Source organism: Giraffa tippelskirchi, chromosome 1 (assembly GCF_054371585.1).
Source record: "Giraffa tippelskirchi isolate mGirTip1 chromosome 1, T2T-mGirTip1v1.2.pri, whole genome shotgun sequence".
In the NCBI taxonomy this organism is placed as follows: Eukaryota; Metazoa; Chordata; class Mammalia; order Artiodactyla; family Giraffidae; genus Giraffa; species Giraffa tippelskirchi.
This window is the reverse complement of record NC_137275.1, coordinates 187867536-187885351: the sequence shown is the minus strand read 5'-3', so window position 1 is coordinate 187885351 and position 17816 is coordinate 187867536. Positions and strand designations below refer to the sequence as shown.

The 17816-nt window shown below is 47.4% G+C and overlaps 1 protein-coding gene and 1 long non-coding RNA gene across 2 annotated transcripts; one reads left to right on the top strand and one right to left on the bottom strand.

Moving 5' to 3' along the window:
* Window positions 1-6151: 6151 nt before the first annotated feature.
* LOC145539514 (uncharacterized) lies at window positions 6152-9986 on the bottom strand. The gene is made up of 2 exons (XR_014077873.1): window positions 9865-9986; window positions 6152-7323 (listed from the first exon to the last, which is right to left on the bottom strand). It is a non-coding gene; the product is annotated as an uncharacterized LOC145539514 (long non-coding RNA).
* A 3203-nt stretch (window positions 9987-13189) lies between these two features.
* On the top strand, window positions 13190-17606 carry NKX2-6 (NK2 homeobox 6). Its single transcript, XM_081506512.1, has 2 exons — window positions 13190-13466; window positions 16981-17606. The coding sequence occupies exons 1-2, from the start codon at window positions 13190-13192 to the stop codon at window positions 17604-17606; spliced, it is 903 nt and encodes a 300-aa protein (XP_081362638.1).
* Window positions 17607-17816: the final 210 nt, after the last annotated feature.

Below are 17816 nucleotides of genomic sequence, written 5' to 3'. Positions count from 1 at the left end.
TTTTTTCTTTTCTTTTGAGGAATATCTATTTGAGATGATAGATGTTAGCTTACTATGGTAATCATTTCACAATATATGTAAGTCAAATCATTATGCTATATATCCTAAATTTATAGCTTCTCAGTAAAACCGGGGAAAAGATTTTTAAAAAACAAATTCAAATTCCCTCTTTTGTCCCCAAAATATCTTTTTTTTTTTAATTCATTCATTCCTTTTTTTTTTTTTTTTTTTTGCTGTGTTAGGTCTTCATTGCTGCATGCAAGCTTTCTTTAGTTACTGAGAGTGGGGGTTCCTCTTGGTTGTGATGCGCAGGTTTCCCATTGTGGTGGCTTCTCCTGTTGTGGAGCACGGGTTCTAAGGTGAATGGGCCTGTTAGTTGTGGCACAGGGGCTTAATTGCTCTGAGGCATGCAGGATCTTCCAGGCCAGGAATCGAACCTGTGTCCCCTGCATTGACAGGCAGATTCTTAACCACTGGACTACCAAAGAAGCCTCAAAAATGTCTTTGGTGGCTTCTTTTTTATCCAGTATCCAACCCAAGTAAGTTCTCAAAATGTATTTTATGGTAAAGTCTCTTTTTTATTTTAATGTAGAACAGTCGAGCACATTTTGTAAAATGACATTGACTTTTTTTGCAGCATTCTGATTAGTTGGTTTGTGAATGTTTCCTGTTCTGAAACTTAGTTCCTGGGATCTTAGTTCCCAGACTGGGGATTGAACCCAGGCCACAGCCATGAAAAAACCATGTCCTAGGTACTGGATCACCAAGAAATCTCTGAAACTCTTAGCTTTTGGTCTGCATGAGAATTTGGTTTTGGCCTTTCTTTTCTTCTTTGTTTATACTCATGCTTTCGGTGGTTTTATCCAGGATTATGGCTTTCTTTAATATTTAAAAAACAAATAAATAATAACAACATAGAAAGGGCTTCCCAGGTGGAACCAGTGGTAAAGAACCATCCTGCCAATTTAGATGTAAGAGATGTGGGTTCGATCCCTGAGTTGGGAAGATCACTTGGAGAAGGAGGCTGTTGATAAAAATAATGCCTCTGTTCAGTTCAGTTCAGTCGCTCAGTAGTGTCTGACTCTTTGTGACCCCATGGACTGCAGCATTCCAGGCCTTTCTGTCCATCACCAACCCCCAGAGATTACTCAAACTCATGTCCATGGAATCTGTGATGCCATCCATCCATCTCATCCTCTGTCATTCCCTTCTCCTTCCACCTTCAATCTTTCCCAGCATCAGAGTCTTTTCAAATGAGTCAGTACTTCACATCAGGTGGCCAAAGTATCGGAGTTTCATCTTCAGCATCAGTCCTTTCAATGAATACTCAGGGCTGATTTCCTTTAGAATGGGCTGTTTGGATCTCCTAGCTGTCCAAGGGACTCTCAAGAGTCTTCTCCTACATCACAGTTCAAAAGCATCAGTTCTCCAGTGCTCAACTTTCTTTATAGTCCAACTCTCACATCCATGCATGACTACTGGAAAAACCATAGCTTTGACTAGATGGACCTTTGCTGGCAAAGTAATGTCTCTGCTTTTTAATAAGACATTAAAGTGGGTCATAATGGGTGACCCAACTAAGTGGGTCATAGCTTTTCTTCCAAGAAGCAAGCATCTTTTAATTTCATGGCTGCAGTCACCCTCTGCAATGATTTTGGACCCCCCCAAAATAAAGCCTATCACTGATCCCATTGTTTCCCCATCTATTTGCCATAAATTGAAAAATAATGCCTAGAGTTTTGTAAATTAGTGGCCAGATATTAGCTTTTGACAGAAGGACCCTCCTTGGGATTAGCACATAACAATCATTCCTTGGACTGGCAGTTTCATCCTCTTCATTGATGTGGTTGGACAAATGTCAAGCCGATGTCTTACAACAAACACAGTTTTACCACCTCCCTTCCTGTCTCTGTTTCCAGACACTCCCAGAGAGGTCAAAAGGAAATGGGAAGTAAAATATTGCAGGTTTGGATGTATAACAGTCTGCCTGATGGATCAGAGTCAAACATTTTACATCCTTTTAAAATATAACTTCCTGTTCTCCAATCTCTCCAAATTACCAGGGCTTGAGAAGGAAGAATGTATCACCAGCTTCTCTGTTTCCCACCCATCCTCCACTGAACCCTAGACAAGCCCAGGACTCTGGGGCTACAGACCCATTCCAACCCTGTTCCAAGCAGACAAGGCAGTTTGCAGGGATCCCCAGTCTCCAGAATCTAATGCCTGATCATCTGCAATGGAGCTGAAATAATCATAAAAGAAATAAAGTGCACAGTAAATGTAATGCATTTGAATCATCCCGAAACCATCCCACCCACTCTGGTCCCTGGAAAAATTGTCTTCCACGAAACCGGTCCCTGGGGCCAAAAAGGTTGGGGACTGCTGGCCTACAGCATCCAGGCCCTGGAGGGAATCCAACAACAGCAGGAGCCAGAAGGAGCCCTGCCACACAGAGCTGGTCAAAGGGCTCTGGCGGAGTGAGAGCCTTCTGGGCATATTCTCCTGTGTAAAGCGACCTGCTCAGAACACCAGACCTTCCCTAGGTTGGCTTTTAAATGAGCCATCCTGCTCTCTAATGCATCTACTCAGCGTCAGACTGTCTGGGGAAGACGTGGAAAGGGAAAAGGCACCTGGTTATCGGTATAATTTATCTTGGGGGCACCAAATACCAACATGCCCTCTGTGCCTGTGTGCTCCGTCTTTGTCCAGGAGGCTGTCCCTCGGCTACGACTTACATAGGGAGAGTGCCCACTGGGGAGAGGGTAATGGATCTGCTCCTGCAGCTCCCTCAGCCATGGACCCTCCCCCAGCTCACAGGCCATGTGCCTTTCCCTGGATTCTGCGGGAAATATCCATAAGTTTCTGGGAGAGAGATCTCAGAAGAGTTTCCATTTTCTTTAGCATCCATCCAGGATTAACAAGCATGGAAACCCAGGACTACATTACAAATTAAAGTCCTTATATGCAAGGTGGGCTTCCAAGGTGGGCCAGATGGTAAAGAATCTGCCTGCTATGCAGGAGATGCTGGTTTGATACCTGGGCCAGGAAGATCCCCTGGGGAAGGAAATGCAACCAGCTCCAGTATTCTTGCCTGGAGAACCCCTTGGAGAGAGGAGTCTGGTGGGCTATAGTCCTTGGGGTTGTAAAGAGTCAGACACAACTGAGTGACTAACACTTTACTTCACAATTACTGTCTTCTAATCTTCACCCAACACATCTTAGCAGGGTTCTAGTTTCCCTAAAGGATACGCTTAAATTGCCTTTTAAAATCAAACGCACAAGACACAAGGCATTTCTTTGTATTATACTTTTTTTTTTTATTAAAAGAGTGAGTTCAGAAGCCCAGGCTGGCTCTAGAGGGCAATAGAAGGCCCCTGGATGGTGAGTTCTGGAAAAATAATTGAACAACGTGCAACTGTTAAAGGAATAAAGAAGTTTCTGATGTTTTGTTATGGTGAATTTTTTGTAGAAGTATTCCATTTAGAATGTTTTTCACTTTGGATATTCCACACACATACATTCAGTTAACAGGCAGCTCTGAATTCCACCAGTGTGCCCTGAGGTGTTGAAATCTTTTACATGCTCAGGGAATAACAATAATAATAGTAGAATATCATTTATAGCAATTTGCCAGTGACTGACCTCATAAGGAAGGTGCAGCTTGGAGCCAGACTCCAAAGTTCTGTGTGCTGGACCCATCATTGCCTCCTCAGAAAGCCAATGGCTGTAAACAAGTTACTGGAACTCTACCCCTCAACACCCTGTCCCTGGGAATGAAATGCTGAGATCTGAGGTACTTATCTCAAAGGGACATCAATGAGATCATGGATGCCCAAGCTGAGCAAGACACCAGATACTAAAAACGGCCTGGAAAGGATCTGTCTGACCTCGAAGGTCAGGCTGTCTGTGTGAAACCCCTCTCTCTAGGGCCCTGGGGACGAGGCGATGCACTTGATCACTTCACAGGCTTTAAGGGGTATCAGGAAGGCTCAGCAAGACAGCTGACTGCCAGTTTACTAACGAGCACCTGCAGTCAGGTAGTATGGAGGGACCGCGCAGCAGCCGGCGCACGTCTGCGGCACATCTGCGGCTCTTCGGCTACCGGGCTTCGTGGTACCCGGACCCGAGCCCATCCGGACCGCGACAGAGACTCGCCATCCTGCGGCGCAACCGCGCAGCTTTCGCACGGCTCGCTCTGGGCAGAGCTGTTTATTTGACCTGAGTCTCTGCAGCCCCTTCCCCCCTTCACACACACATATACAGAGCCGCTCCGGGCCGAGTTTATTTTTCCAGGGGTGGGGACTCACTCCCGCGGGGTGGTGGTCGGCGCTATCAGGCGGCGGGGCGGCCGGGCGCTGGAATGTTAATTGAAATGGAGCTGGAAGCGCGGCCGCAGATAAGAGGCTCAGAGTATCACCGAGGCCGGCCCCTGCCTGTGGCTCCCGAATCCTCACCTAAGCCTCCTGGGACCGGGATGGCCCAGCAGAGTAGCCCCGGTGTGTCCCTATCCCCGCCCTCACCCTCCTTCCCGGCTCCAGGAAACGGTCATTTTTGCTCCCGAGTTGAGGCGGGCAGGCGGGAGGAGGCTCAGGGTCCCCATGCTCCACCCGGTCGCCGGGCTTGGGGGGTTGAGGGGGGCGTCCAACCCCAGAGGTCTGGCAGCAAGACTATAACTGTGTCCGACACCAAAAGGGGGTTGTGGAGAGATGACTAAGAGAAGTTGAAAAGCTACTTGTTTTTTAAACAATTGATAAATCTCTTCCCCCATTCCACTTTTCACTCCACTCATACTCCTCCGCTGACCCTGCGATTTTTGCACATATTTTTCAGGGGTTCGCAAAGACTGCCTCTGAAAGTCACCGCAGACGAATCTTTAAATGGTCCCCAAACAGTTGACTGGAAACAATAATATTAGATCCTCAACCCACACCATACACTGAAATGCACCCCAAGTACATTTAAAAATAAACAACCGGAACTATACAAATACACTAGAAGAAAGCAGAGGTGATTAACCTGGGTGTAGGAGAAGCTTTTCTCACAACGACTCAAATCTAGAGACAATAAAAGAAAAGATTGGGACTTCTCTGCTCGCCCAGTGTCTAGGACTCCCTGCTCCCAATGCAGGGGACCCCAGGATCGATCCTTGGTCAGGGAACTAAGATCCCCAATGTCACAAGGAAGGTCAAAGGTCCCCCAAGCTGCATCTAAGTGAGACCCAAGAACAGCCAAATAAATATTTTTTAAAAAGGAAAGATCAATACACATAACTACATTTTAAAATACCTGACAAAAAGGACGATAAAAGAAGTTAAAGACAGCTGATGAACAGGAGAGAATATTTGTAACATATAGCACAGATGGCCAAAATCATTAACATATATAGAAACTCCTAAAATTGGATAGAAAATGGAAGATATAACTTAAATGTATGTATATTGGGACTTCCCTGGTGGGCCTGTGGTTAAGATTTCACCCTTCCAATTGGTGGCTGGTGGGAGGGGGTGCAGGTTCCACACCAGGTCAAGGAACTAGGATCCCACGTGCCCCCTGAGGGGTCAAATAAACAATAAATAAATGTGTATTTGCTTATATACTTGTGTATGTTTATGCATGTACATACATACACACATACATACATGTCTCACAAAAAGATGATCCATTTCACTCATAATTAGAGAAATGCAAATTAGAACAATACCAAGACACCACTTCTCACTTACCAGATTGGTGAAAATTAAAAGGTATAACACATTCTTTGGACCAGGATACTACAGGGGAGACAGACACTTTCATACATTGCTGGTGGAAAGCAAGCCTATACAACCATTCCAGATGGGTGCCTGGCATTTGAACCTATATTATGTATTCATTTGCTTCTGACCCACAATCTCACTTCTAGGAATACGCTCTGAAGATACATCTCCAATGGTACGAAACCACACAGCAACAATATCACTCAGTGCAACATTGTTTGTACTTGCAAAATACTAGGAAAACCTAATTAATACTCAGTCAATGGAGAGTAGTTGGATAAACGATGTACATTCACACAATGAAGTACTAGGCAACTGTAAAAAAAGAATAAGGTAGGTCTTTTTGAACCAATATATTATTAAGAGAAAAAAGGCAACTTGTGAAAGAGTATCTATTAGTTGGAATGGGTACTGGGAGCAGCCTTTATTCTGGGGAGAGTTCCGTGCCAATGAGAGGGCCTTAGGCATGGGACTGTAGGTGTGCCTGCTTTGTGCAGTATAATAAAGCATGCACCAGTATTAACCACTCTTGTAAATATGGTAATCAGATCCACATCATAGATGTTGATGATGAAAATATCATTATAAATAAAAACGTTTTCCTTCATCAGTCAGGTGAAATTAGACACATTGATGCCAGTCTACCAGATAAAGATGTGCTGGTGACATTTACAATAAAAATTCACCTGTCTTCTTTTTTACTGGACTGGATACTCCTGGAGGATTCTGGAGTAGGTACTATTTATCTCTGTGTCCTGAGTATTTGCAAAGTACTATATGGGCTTCCCCGATGGCTCAGCAGTAAAAGAATCCACCTGCAATGTGGGGGACCCGGGTTTGATCCCTGGGTCAGGTCCCTGGAACAGCTGTGGTTTATGCCTGAAATCCATTTAATGAATCCTTCCTTTTTAAGAATGAGTCCTGCTTTCAATGATTGATTACATGCTCACCTTCCCCATATGTAATGGACACTCAAAAACTTCTACTGAATTGATTGGAATAATTTGGAAAATATTGGAGTAGTAGTTTCAGCGAAATTTAAAAATGTGTAGTGAGTTTTTCTTAGAAACAAGTGTGCTAAGGGTACTGAGCAAAGAACTAGGAAGAAACCTAAGAAAAGATGATAACTAAGCAAGTATATTCATCTTTGTGTTATAAAGGAAAGAGCACCATCCTGAAAACGAGGAGACATAGGTGATTCAAAGTGGGTTTTTAAATTGTACTCTGTCTTGGTTTCTTCCTTTGCAAACTAAAAATAATAACTTCTTTACACAACCCACAGAATTATTTTGAGAATCCATAAGTTGAGATACAAATATGAATTTAAAATAAAAAAGAAAACTGTACATAAAAGAGTCCAGTTCTATTTGTCAAATTGTTCTCAGTTTTTCTTTTTCAAATCTTCCTTTCTTCTCTTGAGGAAATTAAAGTGGGTAGCAGATGTGAAAGCTGATGTCTTTGTAACACTGGAATATGGCAGAAAGGAAACCAGCATTTGTAGTGAGAAAATCTGAATTCTAATTTTCTTCTGGTAGCTGTTTGATTTTGGACCATCTGTGTTATTTATCTATAAAACAGAGACAATTAGGCTAAAAAGAAAACATGAGAAACCATCATTTAAAAGAAACCATTATTTTAAAGAAAAAAAAGAGAAAACCCATTGAGTTGTTTTGAAAGGATTTACTTTAAAACTACAATTAGGCATTCTGTGAGAATGAAGCTACAAAGACCTATGCAATTATGAATAGTGGGAGATGCTCAGTGTTCTGAGTATACTGTAGACATATAATAGCTTATTTTGAGCAAAGAAGTGTGTTAGTCACTAAGTCATGTCCAACTCTTTGAGACACCATGGACTGTAGCACACCAGGCTCCTCTGTCCATGGAGTTCTCCAGGCAAGAATACTGGAGTGTGTTGCCAGTTCCTTGTCCAGGGAAGCAAAGGAGAGGTAGGTAGAAAATGCATGGACATCGTAGATATCTCTGTTGCCGCTGTGACATCCTGTGCTATGAAGCAGAGCCATCTACAAGTACCAATCAGAAGCACTGATTGATACTAACACAAAAATCTTAATAAATGTCATTACTTTGGAACAAGAAAGAGTGTCCATATTATGCTACCTTGTCAGCTCAGGAAGAAGGAGAAATAGAAAATACATAAATGTAGCTGCTCATTTGCACAAAATAGAGGGGATCGAGGAACAAATGATATTGGGAGTATATAGGAACAAGGAAAGATAGAGAATGGAAATAGAAAGGATAAAGGTGTGTGGCCACTTCTTTTTACACAGTTTAACTTGTACTTTAACCTGCCTGTTCAGTGGTTAAGAATTCACCTTCCAGTTCAGGGGGTGTGGGGTCAGTTCCTGGAAAGAAGCTAAGATCCCACATGCCTGGGGCCAAAAAATAGAAGCAATATTGTAACACATTCAATAAAGACTTTAAACATGGTCCACATAAAAAATTTTTTAAGAATTATGTTAACATTTCACATATTCAAAAATAAGCTATTATAATATTTTTGTGCTGTGCTAATTCACTCAGTCGTGTCCGATTCTTTGCGACCCCATGGACTGTAATCCGCCAGGCTCCTCTGTCCATGGGATTCACCAGGCAAGAATACTGGAGTGGGCTGCTATTCCCTTCTCCAGGGAATTTTCCCAACCCAGGGACCGAACCCAGGGCTCCCACATTGCAGACAGGTTCTTTACTGTCTGAGCCACCAGGATAATATTTTTAAATGGCCAATATTCTATAATAACTATAAATAGAGTATAACTTTTAAAAATTAAAAATCACTGTGTTGTATACTTGAAACTTACATAACGTTATACATCAACAAAACCTCAGATAAATAAAGTCATCAGTACCACCACAACACCCACACACCCCCAAGAAAACCTCAATTTGCAGCAAAGTCTAAACTCTTACTGTTGAGTTTATATTTTCTAGGATTAATTTAGAATATAAAATATTTAAATAAAACTTCTTAGACTGTGGGCTGTTGCCCCACAAAATACATGGCAAAGCAGAAAGGGCCATTATGCGAGGGGGTCAGTCAGTCTCCCCACTTCCTACAGTCCAGAGACACCACTGAATCAGCCCTCAGGGTATCGGAGGGACTATCCCCAGGTAAACAAGGTAAGTTCCTTTATGGAACAAATGTTGATTGGAGAGCTACTGTACTGGTAACTGGCCTGGAAATATAGCTGTGACCAGAGACCCGGGGACCCAGTCCAGTCTCATAGGGACTCCCATCAAAGACCTTGGAGACAGTTGATTTCCTGGAAGCCCATGGGCCCCAGTGCCAGGCTGGAAAGTTGCCTGTTGTGTATCGAATTTTAAAGATGGAATCTCCTCATTTGGGGAAAGTCTGAAATAGGGGGACAAAAGAACTTTTGTTAACCACCAATGGGAAAAGTTTCAATAAATATTGTGCATGAATTCCATATGACTGTGCCAGGTATCACACTTCATGGGAATGATATAGAAGTTTGTCTCCCTTGAAGGGGACTTCCCAGGTGGCTCAGTGGTAAAGAATCCGCCTGCCAATGCAGGAAACGCAGGATCGATCCCTGTGTCAGGAATATCCCCTGGAGGAGGGAATGACAACCTGCTCCAGTATTCTTGCCTGGGAAATCCCATGGGCAGAGGAGCCAGGCGGGCTACAGTCCGTGGGGTCACAAAGAGTCCGTACATGACTGAGCATACAGACATGCTCCCTTGCCCGAATGGGATAAAATTTAAGGGCGAAGACCCCTCATTTCCTCAGTATGTTCAGAGCTTGGGCATAACTGGCCGAGGCAGGCGCTCAAAACACACCTGAGGATCTAGTATTGTTTGAGCGTTTTATTGTGTGCGCGGAGTGGAAGAAGGCAGATCCGCTCCGGTAACCATCACTTCCCGCCTCCCAGCACAGTCCGCTCTATCTTAAGTACAGAGATGATGACTGCTCCACTCGGGCCCAAGGGACACACACACACACACACCACACACACACACACACACACACACACACACGGGCCCAAGGGACACACACACACACACACACACACACACACACACACTCACACACACTGCACCTCCTAGGCCAGGCTGCACTGAGTACCAGATTGCGCGTAAGAGCCGGGACTCCAGGCTTTTCTGCTCACGCCGGGCCTGGTCACTCCGGCTCCCCTCCCGGACGCCCGCTCTCCCGCAAACAGCCGGTGCTCGAGCTCTCCTCCGGCCGCCGGCTGCTCCTAACGTGGCGGCGATAGAATGATCAGGAAGGGACGAGATCGGTGCATTTGTTGCACTCTCCTGCGCGCGGCTCTGTGCGCCCTGGCGCTGAATCCGGAGGAAAGGGTAGGGATCGGGGAGGCTCGGCCGGTTTGCCGCGCTATCCCGGGAACCGGTGATCAGAAGCCGCGGAGGTGACTCTGTGAGCCGAGCCCTGGGCGCTGAGGTGCAGGTTCTCCGCCTGCTGCTCTCGTGGCCGTGGTGGCGCGGCGCGCTGTGGTCCCCGCTCTTCGGATTTGCCTGGGGCAGCCTGAGCCCTTTCGATAACGAAGATTCGTGTTTGCCCCGGTTGAGAGGGGTTGGGAATCCTTCCCATGTCCCAGGTCTCAACTGATCCCTCGCAGCAAACCGAGGACCTGAGAGCAGGATTTTAACTCACGGCTGCTGATGCCAATTCCTCTCAAGATGTTCTTTCTTCTATGACTTCCTTGAGCGAGGCAGTCCGTCGAGAGAATTCTTCTCTAGAATAACGCGCTGGCAGGTTTGCGGCTTAAAGTTTTTAAACAGGATCCACTCCCAGCCGAGCTTGGAAGGCGAGGACTGAGCCAGATGTGGGAGCGAAGTAGGAGGAGCGCCCACACCACGTGCTATGAATGGAAAAGTTCTATCAAGAAATTCGCCATCTTTTGGGTGCCCTGGTGGTTGTTGTAAATATTCACCTACCTATCGCTTGTACCTCTGAAAGGAGGAGGATACCTTAATACTGTTGGAAGTCGTGGAATGTATTTTAGGAGCATTGTATTATTTGATTCATTGTTTATTCTACATATTTATCCGGAGGAAATAATCCAAAATGTTGACAAGGATGTTCTCTGAAAAATTATTCACAGTGACAGAAAAATAAATCGCTACAATCTAAAATTATAAACAGTTTATTATGGTTCATTCACTGTTGTTCAGTGGCTAAGTAGTGTCCGATTTTTTGCGACCCCATGAACTGCCCCACATGAGTCGGCTCTTTGAATCAGGTGGCCAGCCATAACATGGACTATTGCATTGCCATTTAAAAATATAAGTGTAAAAACTCTATTGAAGCTAGACATGCTTATAATGTAAATTTAAAAGATAGAAGCTTGCATCTACCTTGTGAGCCCATACGTGCAGAAATATATACTTAAGAGAGCTAAAATATCATCTCTATATGGAGCTTATGGTCTTTTCAATTTTTCCTTAGTTTTTCCAAAGTGTGCATGACTTTTACAATCATAAAATAAAAACATTTAAATAAATTTATGGGTCATTGAGAGATTTTGACATCTCTGAGGGCAAAGCCATGTCTCAGAGAGGTGGAAGGATTTTGTTTTGGCAAAACAGAAGCCTGGTTCACCCTGCCATTGAGGAGTTGGGTCACCTCCTGAGTTGCTTAGCTTCTCTGATTTCAATTCCTCAATAAGAAAAGAAAAGAGAAACTGAAAACACTTGGGTATGTCTTTGATGTAAAGATCAAATGATACAGTATATAGAAATCATTTCTTGGCAGAACCATCAAATTTGCATTAATTTTTGCAAGAAAGTTTGTGCCCACTAGACTGGGGAGATGTACACAGTTTATCCAGATTTCAGGAAATAATCATACCCAGTCGGTTCTTACAATATCCAATTCTCCAAAGAGGGTTTATTTAAGAAGCATTTTATCTGAATTTCCAAAAAGAACTCTAATGAGGTCTCATTTGGATTTAATGTTTTTTTAATTTCTTAGATTCTGTGCTCTGACCATTGACCTCGAATTATGTTTGACTGAACCATGTAGTATAAGTAGTCACAATCCTTACAGTTTCATACACACACATAATCTCATTTAATTCTCACAGTCATCCTATCATGGGCTTATTCTTATCTCCTGTTTTTTTTCATTACGCCTGAGATTGGAAGAGTAAATACTTCGCCCAGAGCCTACAGCTGATACGTTCCAGAGCGAGTCCGGATCTGTGGACTCAACCTGCATGTTCCTAACGACTGTACACACCAACGTGCGCGCTTAGTCGCTCAGTCGTGTCCGACTCTTTGCGACCCCATGGACTGTAGCCCACCAGACTCCTCTGTCCATGGAATTACCAAGGCAAGAATACTGGAGTTCGTTGCCATTTCCTTCACCATACACACAGGCTCCCTTTATTGGGCGCTGGCTGTGTCCAAGGAGCTTTTCTGAAGATCTGATGCTAGTCAAAACTTCCCACCCTTTCATCGCGCGCCGCGTTCCTACACGCATGCTCACACACTCAAGAAAACTTTAGGCAGGATAAATTAGGGGAGGAAAAGAAGGAACTTAGAGTTGTGAAAGGTAAAGTGAGCCCCTGTCTGGCAGCTACACCGGGGCGGGGGCTATTTCTTTCCGCCTCTCCACCCACTGGCGAGCCTGCAAAGATGCCAGAGTCTCCCTCCGCATAGCTCCTAAAGCTCCAGGGCTGAGAGGCCCCTCCTGGGAAGTGGCAGATCTCGGTTTCCCGCACCCGACTCGGCTGTAAATGAGACAGTTCCATATCACTCTTGGCCGTGGAGGGTCAAGAGTCGCTCCTCCAGGGTCCAGCTTCTGCTCCCTGGAAGGAGCTCCCAGCCTCTTGGCTCCGACGGTGCGCGCACTAAGCCTCCTCCGTTCAGCTCCAATCCCGCGCGTGCCCAGAGGTCTCGCCCTAGAGTTTTCCAGCCAGATCAGGAGGCACAGACTCGGGTTGCAGAGCAAGGGTTCCACCCCCATCTCCGCACACTTTGTAGGAGAGTCCCGAGGGACCCATGGCTGCCTTCGGAAGCTCTGGTTTGTAATGTATTTACATTACATGCGAGCCGCGCGCACTCTCTCTCCCCTTTTCCTTGCTTTTGAGAACTCAAACCTTCCGGAAAGTGGCTGGAGGTTGGTGAGAAATTAGGAGGGCAAAAGAAGAAAGGACTGCGGCTGGTGGGCGGCTGGCGGGCGGGGAAGATGCTAAGTTACCACGTGGATTCTTCAGGAACCAATGGGGTTCAGCGGTTTTGTCACTCGGCTCTCCAGGTCAATCGTCTGGCGGGGATGGTTCAGAGGCAGGCGCAATCCGGGACGCTGGGAGTCTGTCGCAGATCTTGGGTCTGCGGGGCCTGCAGCGACAAAACGGAAAGCTCTGGGCGCTCCACTCTGTGGGGACCAGGGACGCCCCAGCCCCGCCCCCTCCGCCTTTGGGATGTTACTGAACCCCGTCACCTCCACTCCTTTTTCAGTCAATGACATCCTGAGCCTGGAGCGTGAGCATCTCGGCCCGGATGCCTTGCAACTCCAGAGGACACCGAGGAGACCAGAAAACTTTGAGTACCTGCGACCGGTCCCAGAACAGCGAGGGTCCGAGGTCCCCAGCATCCGGAGCGCATACAGCAAAGACAGAAGGCAGGAAGGGTCGGAGGCTTCCGGGGGTCCCTGTGAGTTAGTCACAGAGATGGATGCTGAACCGGTGGGTGAGCCAGGTGAGTACGAGCTGGGGTCTTGGATCCATAGGGAGACCAACGAGAGGGGTTGGATCATTACCAATTGGCGTTTGCGGGGGGACACTCATCTCCTGGTCTTCCCGGCTCCTAGGGCTAGCCTCATTTTTCTTCACTCGAAGAGTCAGAAGGACTGGACTCTCAGCCCCCTCTACCATCCCCTCCAGACATCCTAACAAAAATAAGGTCCTGAATCTTGAGGGTTAACGATTTCCACAGCCTATCCTACATGAGTCCCAGAAAAACATCCCCCCCTACTCACTGAGGCAGTTCCGGGAAACTCTAGTTTCTCTTCCTTTTTTAAAATTAATTTTTAATTGGAGGATTATTACTTTACAATGTTGTGTTGATTTCTGCCATACAGCAACAGTGAATGAGTCATAAGTATACATATATCCCCTCTCTCTTGAACCTCCCCTCCCAACTTACCCCTCTAGGTCATCACAGAGCATAGCTTCTTTCTTACAGCAAAACCCTCTGCAGTATCTTAGCTGTGCTTCATCACCACCAGCTTTCCCTGCCATCTCCTAGTCTCTCTCTACCCTAGACCATCTGCCAAAAGTGTAGCCATCAAAGCAGCCGGGCGCTTTGGAAGCAGAAACTCTGTTAGGCTCTGAGATCAGTCCCAGCCCAGTCTTTTCTTGGGGCTTGCTGAGTGGCCAGCCCAGTCGTTCCTCTGACTGCAGCTCAGTAAGGGCAGCTCGAGTTTTAGCTGCTCTGGGAGACAGACGATTCCAGCAGAGTGTCAGTGTCTGTTCTCTGAAGGCACAACCTGTGCGTTGGCAGACAGACCCAAGGATCTGCATCCAGCTGCAGGAAGGGAAGAGGTGGACAGGGCTTGTGATGGGTTGGCTCCTGCCATCCGGGAAGCTTTGGCAGGGAGACTCGACAGTCTAAGGGATGAAAAAGTCACTCTTCCTCTTGCCAAATTCTGCATATCAGTTCTCAGCCTTCATGCAAGTCTGGGGGCTTCAGGAGGATCCTCGCAGGTCAGGTCTCCTCGGCCAGACTGTGCCACAGCCACTCTATTTGAGCCTAAAAGTAACCACATGAAGAAAATAAAGATGCTAGTTTGAAGTTAGAAGACTCGAGAGTTCCTTGGACTACAAGATCAAACCAGTCAATCCTAAAGGAAATCAACCCTGGATATTCATTGGAAGGATTGATGCTGAAGCTGCAACTCCAACACTCTGGCCACCTGATGTGAAGAGTCATCTCACTGGAAAACACCCTGATGCTGGGAAAGGTTGAGGGCAGGAGGAAAAGGGGATGACAGATGATGAGATGGTTGGATGGCATCATGTGTTCAGTGGAGTTTGAGCAAACTCTGAGAGATACTGAAGGACAGAGAAGCCTGGAGTGCTGCAGCCCATGGGGTCGCAGAGAGTCAGACACAACGTAACTGAACGACAACACAACAACAGCCAGTAGAACAGTACACTTTGCTGTGTTCTTAATGAAACCTGTGAATTTTCTGCAGCAGACTCTAAGCCCTCAACTCCCCCAGTGCTGCTCAGCCAACTGACCTTTCATTTCGGCTTTGCCGACGAAGGGTCACACTCCTCTGACCATTGCTGTCGCCTCACAGCTGAAGACTCTGCAGCGTGCTCCTCCTCTGCTGTCGCAGCTGGGGCAGTGACAATGAGAAGGGGCCCGGCCCAGCTCCAGGATCTAAGCCCAGGGGCCATGGTAGCCACTGATCACACGTGGAAGAGACATTCCTAGGGGACTCTGTGCTCCTCCTCCATCCCCACTTTGCTCTCAAGGACACAGGGTGACAGGGACTCCAAACTGTGACAGGGAGGGATTGGGGTGTCCTGAAGTCTGAGTGGTCAGCAACTCCCAAATGGGGTCTTGTTGGCTCCACAGAGTCACTGAAGGCCAGCAGTTACATTTTGATTTGCTAAGAAAAAAAACCCTGTCAATATTTTTCCTCTTTGCGGGGAGAGATGTTCTCAAGTTTGTCTGAACACAGGCTTCACTAAAGGAAGGTCTTGTTTCCTCAATCTGAAATGCCAGACGGTTCCATCCCGCAGGAGACTGTGCCAGCTGGCTGTGGATTTGAGTCGGTTCCGACAGCACTGGCTCTAATTAGGAGCATCCTGCTCTACCTCACCACGCACATGCATCACTCCACATTCCGGTTTTCTCCTCTCATGAATTTCATGAAAACTTAGCACTGCCTCCCTGCTTGTTCTTGCTCTGTCGCTCAGTTGTGTCTGACTCTTTTCGACGCCATGGACGGCCAGCTGCCAGGCTCATCTGTCCATGGGATTCTCCAGGCAAGAATACTGGAGTGGCTTGCCATTTCCTTCTCCAGGGGAATCTTCCTGACCCAGGGATAGAAACTGAGTCTCTTACATCTCTTGCACTGGCAAGCAATGCAGGCAGATTTTTTACCACTGAGCCACCTGGGAAGCCTTCCTTCTTATCCTTGGGTAAAAACAGAGCTTTGCCAAAATAGGAGAGATGTAGGATAAAAGGAAAGGAAGCTTGCATTTTGGGGGGCTGGGCACAGCTGCCCTGGGGTGATCTTCAGGAGCTCTGCCTCTTCCAAACAGGAAGTCAGGGAGGAGCCAATGCCACCTGCTTGACACGGAGGTCCCAAAGAGGAAAGAGCTCACTTAAAATAAAAGCCAAATGTGGATCTCAAATTCATGTACCTGCAAAGAGAACCTTAGTTTCTGAGCCAAGAATCAGGAGCCAAAAATTATTTCGTTTTGTTAATTTGGATTACAAAGCATCATGTTCAAGAAACATGGGGTGGGTCCCTGATAACAAAAGAAGCGAGGATGCCAGTAAAGGTGGGTAGCACTGGAGCCCCCGGCACTTGTGCTAGAAGCAGGAGCCACAATGCATAACCAGGCTCTCTCTCCACTAAGAGCAATCTAAAGTTAGTCTCTATCTAATAGACTGGCAGCAAATGTTTTCCCAAACTTACCCACACTTGAGAATTGCAGTCAAAGCAAACAGCCCAGATACAGACATTCTAAGAAGAAAATGAAGCTTAGAGTCTTGATCAAGAGTCTGCCTTTGGGGAAACGGCTGTACACTGAGAAACACAGAGAGTCACAACTTGCATTATGCTTCCCTGGTGGCTCAGTCGGCAAAGAATCCGCCTGCAATGCAGGAGACCTGAATTCGATCCCTGGATCCAGAAGATCGCCTGGTGAAGGAAGTGGCAATCCACTCCAGTATTCTTGCCTGGAGAAATTCCATGGACAGAGGAGCCTGATGGGCTACAGTCCATGAGATCGCAAGAGTCAGACACGACTTAGGTACTAAACCACTAGCACCAAATCATCACCACAGGTACAAAAGAGACAACTTGGGGCAAAGGAACATTTAGAGCGACCTGGGACGGGGTGAGGGGGTGAGCAGAAGGAAGAGACCGGCGCGCAAGGTGAAGGCTACCAGGGAGGAGGGGCGTCCCGTGGAAAAATCGCTCTGGTGAGCCTTAGGCTGGCGCTGACTGTGTTCCTTCCTGTGCTTTTAGAGCCCGTCCTCAGTGTAGCCTCGTTCCCCGGCGGCGGGACCCGGGTGCCTGAGCGCTGCGTGGGGGACAGCGGCGGCGGCACGTGCGGGGACGGCGCAGAGCATCCCACTGCGCGGCCCCGGCGGAAGCCGCGCGTGCTCTTCTCGCAGACTCAGGTGCTGGCGCTGGAGCGGCGCTTCAAGCAGCAAAGGTACCTGTCGGCCCCGGAACGAGAGCATCTGGCCAGCGCGCTGCAGCTCACGTCGACGCAGGTCAAGATCTGGTTCCAGAACCGACGTTACAAGTGTAAGAGACAGCGCCAGGACAAGTCCCTGGAACTGGCTGGCCACCCCCTAGCGCCGCGCCGGGTGGCGGTGCCCGTGCTGGTGCGCGATGGCAAGCCCTGCCTGGGACCCAGCGCGCCCGCTTTCCCCGGCCCCTACGGGGCGGCAGCGGCGCCTTATTCCTGCTACGGCCACTACGCGGGCTCTCCCTACTGTGCCGGCTACGGAGGCGGCTACGCGGGCGCACCCCCGGGTTCTGCAACCCCAGCACCCCAGGCCAGTTCGGGCTTCGGCGCAGGTGGGCCGAGCGCCAGCCCGCAGAGCCCTCTGCCCGCCACGCTGCAGGGTGTCAGGGCCTGGTGAGGCGTCTTGTCTTGGATATGCCACCCTGACCACAGGCTCAGTCCCGCCTCCCCGCTGTCCGGTCGCCGCCGGGATGAGGGACCGCCACCGAGGAGGAAGCAGGCGACCCGATGGCACTTCTTTCCCGAGCGGTGCCTGGGACTGCGAATTGCTCCACGAGCAGCCATCCAGCTGCAGGCCCTGGGGGCGATCTCTTCCTATAGACACAAA

What these genes read in the sequence shown, in the direction of transcription:
- NKX2-6 (XM_081506512.1), top strand. Translation starts at nt 13,190, where the DNA reads ATGTTACTGAACCCCGTCACCTCCACTCCTTTTTCAGTCAATGACATC. An exon ending in TGAACCGGTGGGTGAGCCAG is followed by an intron (nt 13,467 to 16,980) that starts GTGAGTACGAGC and finishes CTGTGCTTTTAG; the next exon opens with AGCCCGTCCTCAGTGTAGCC.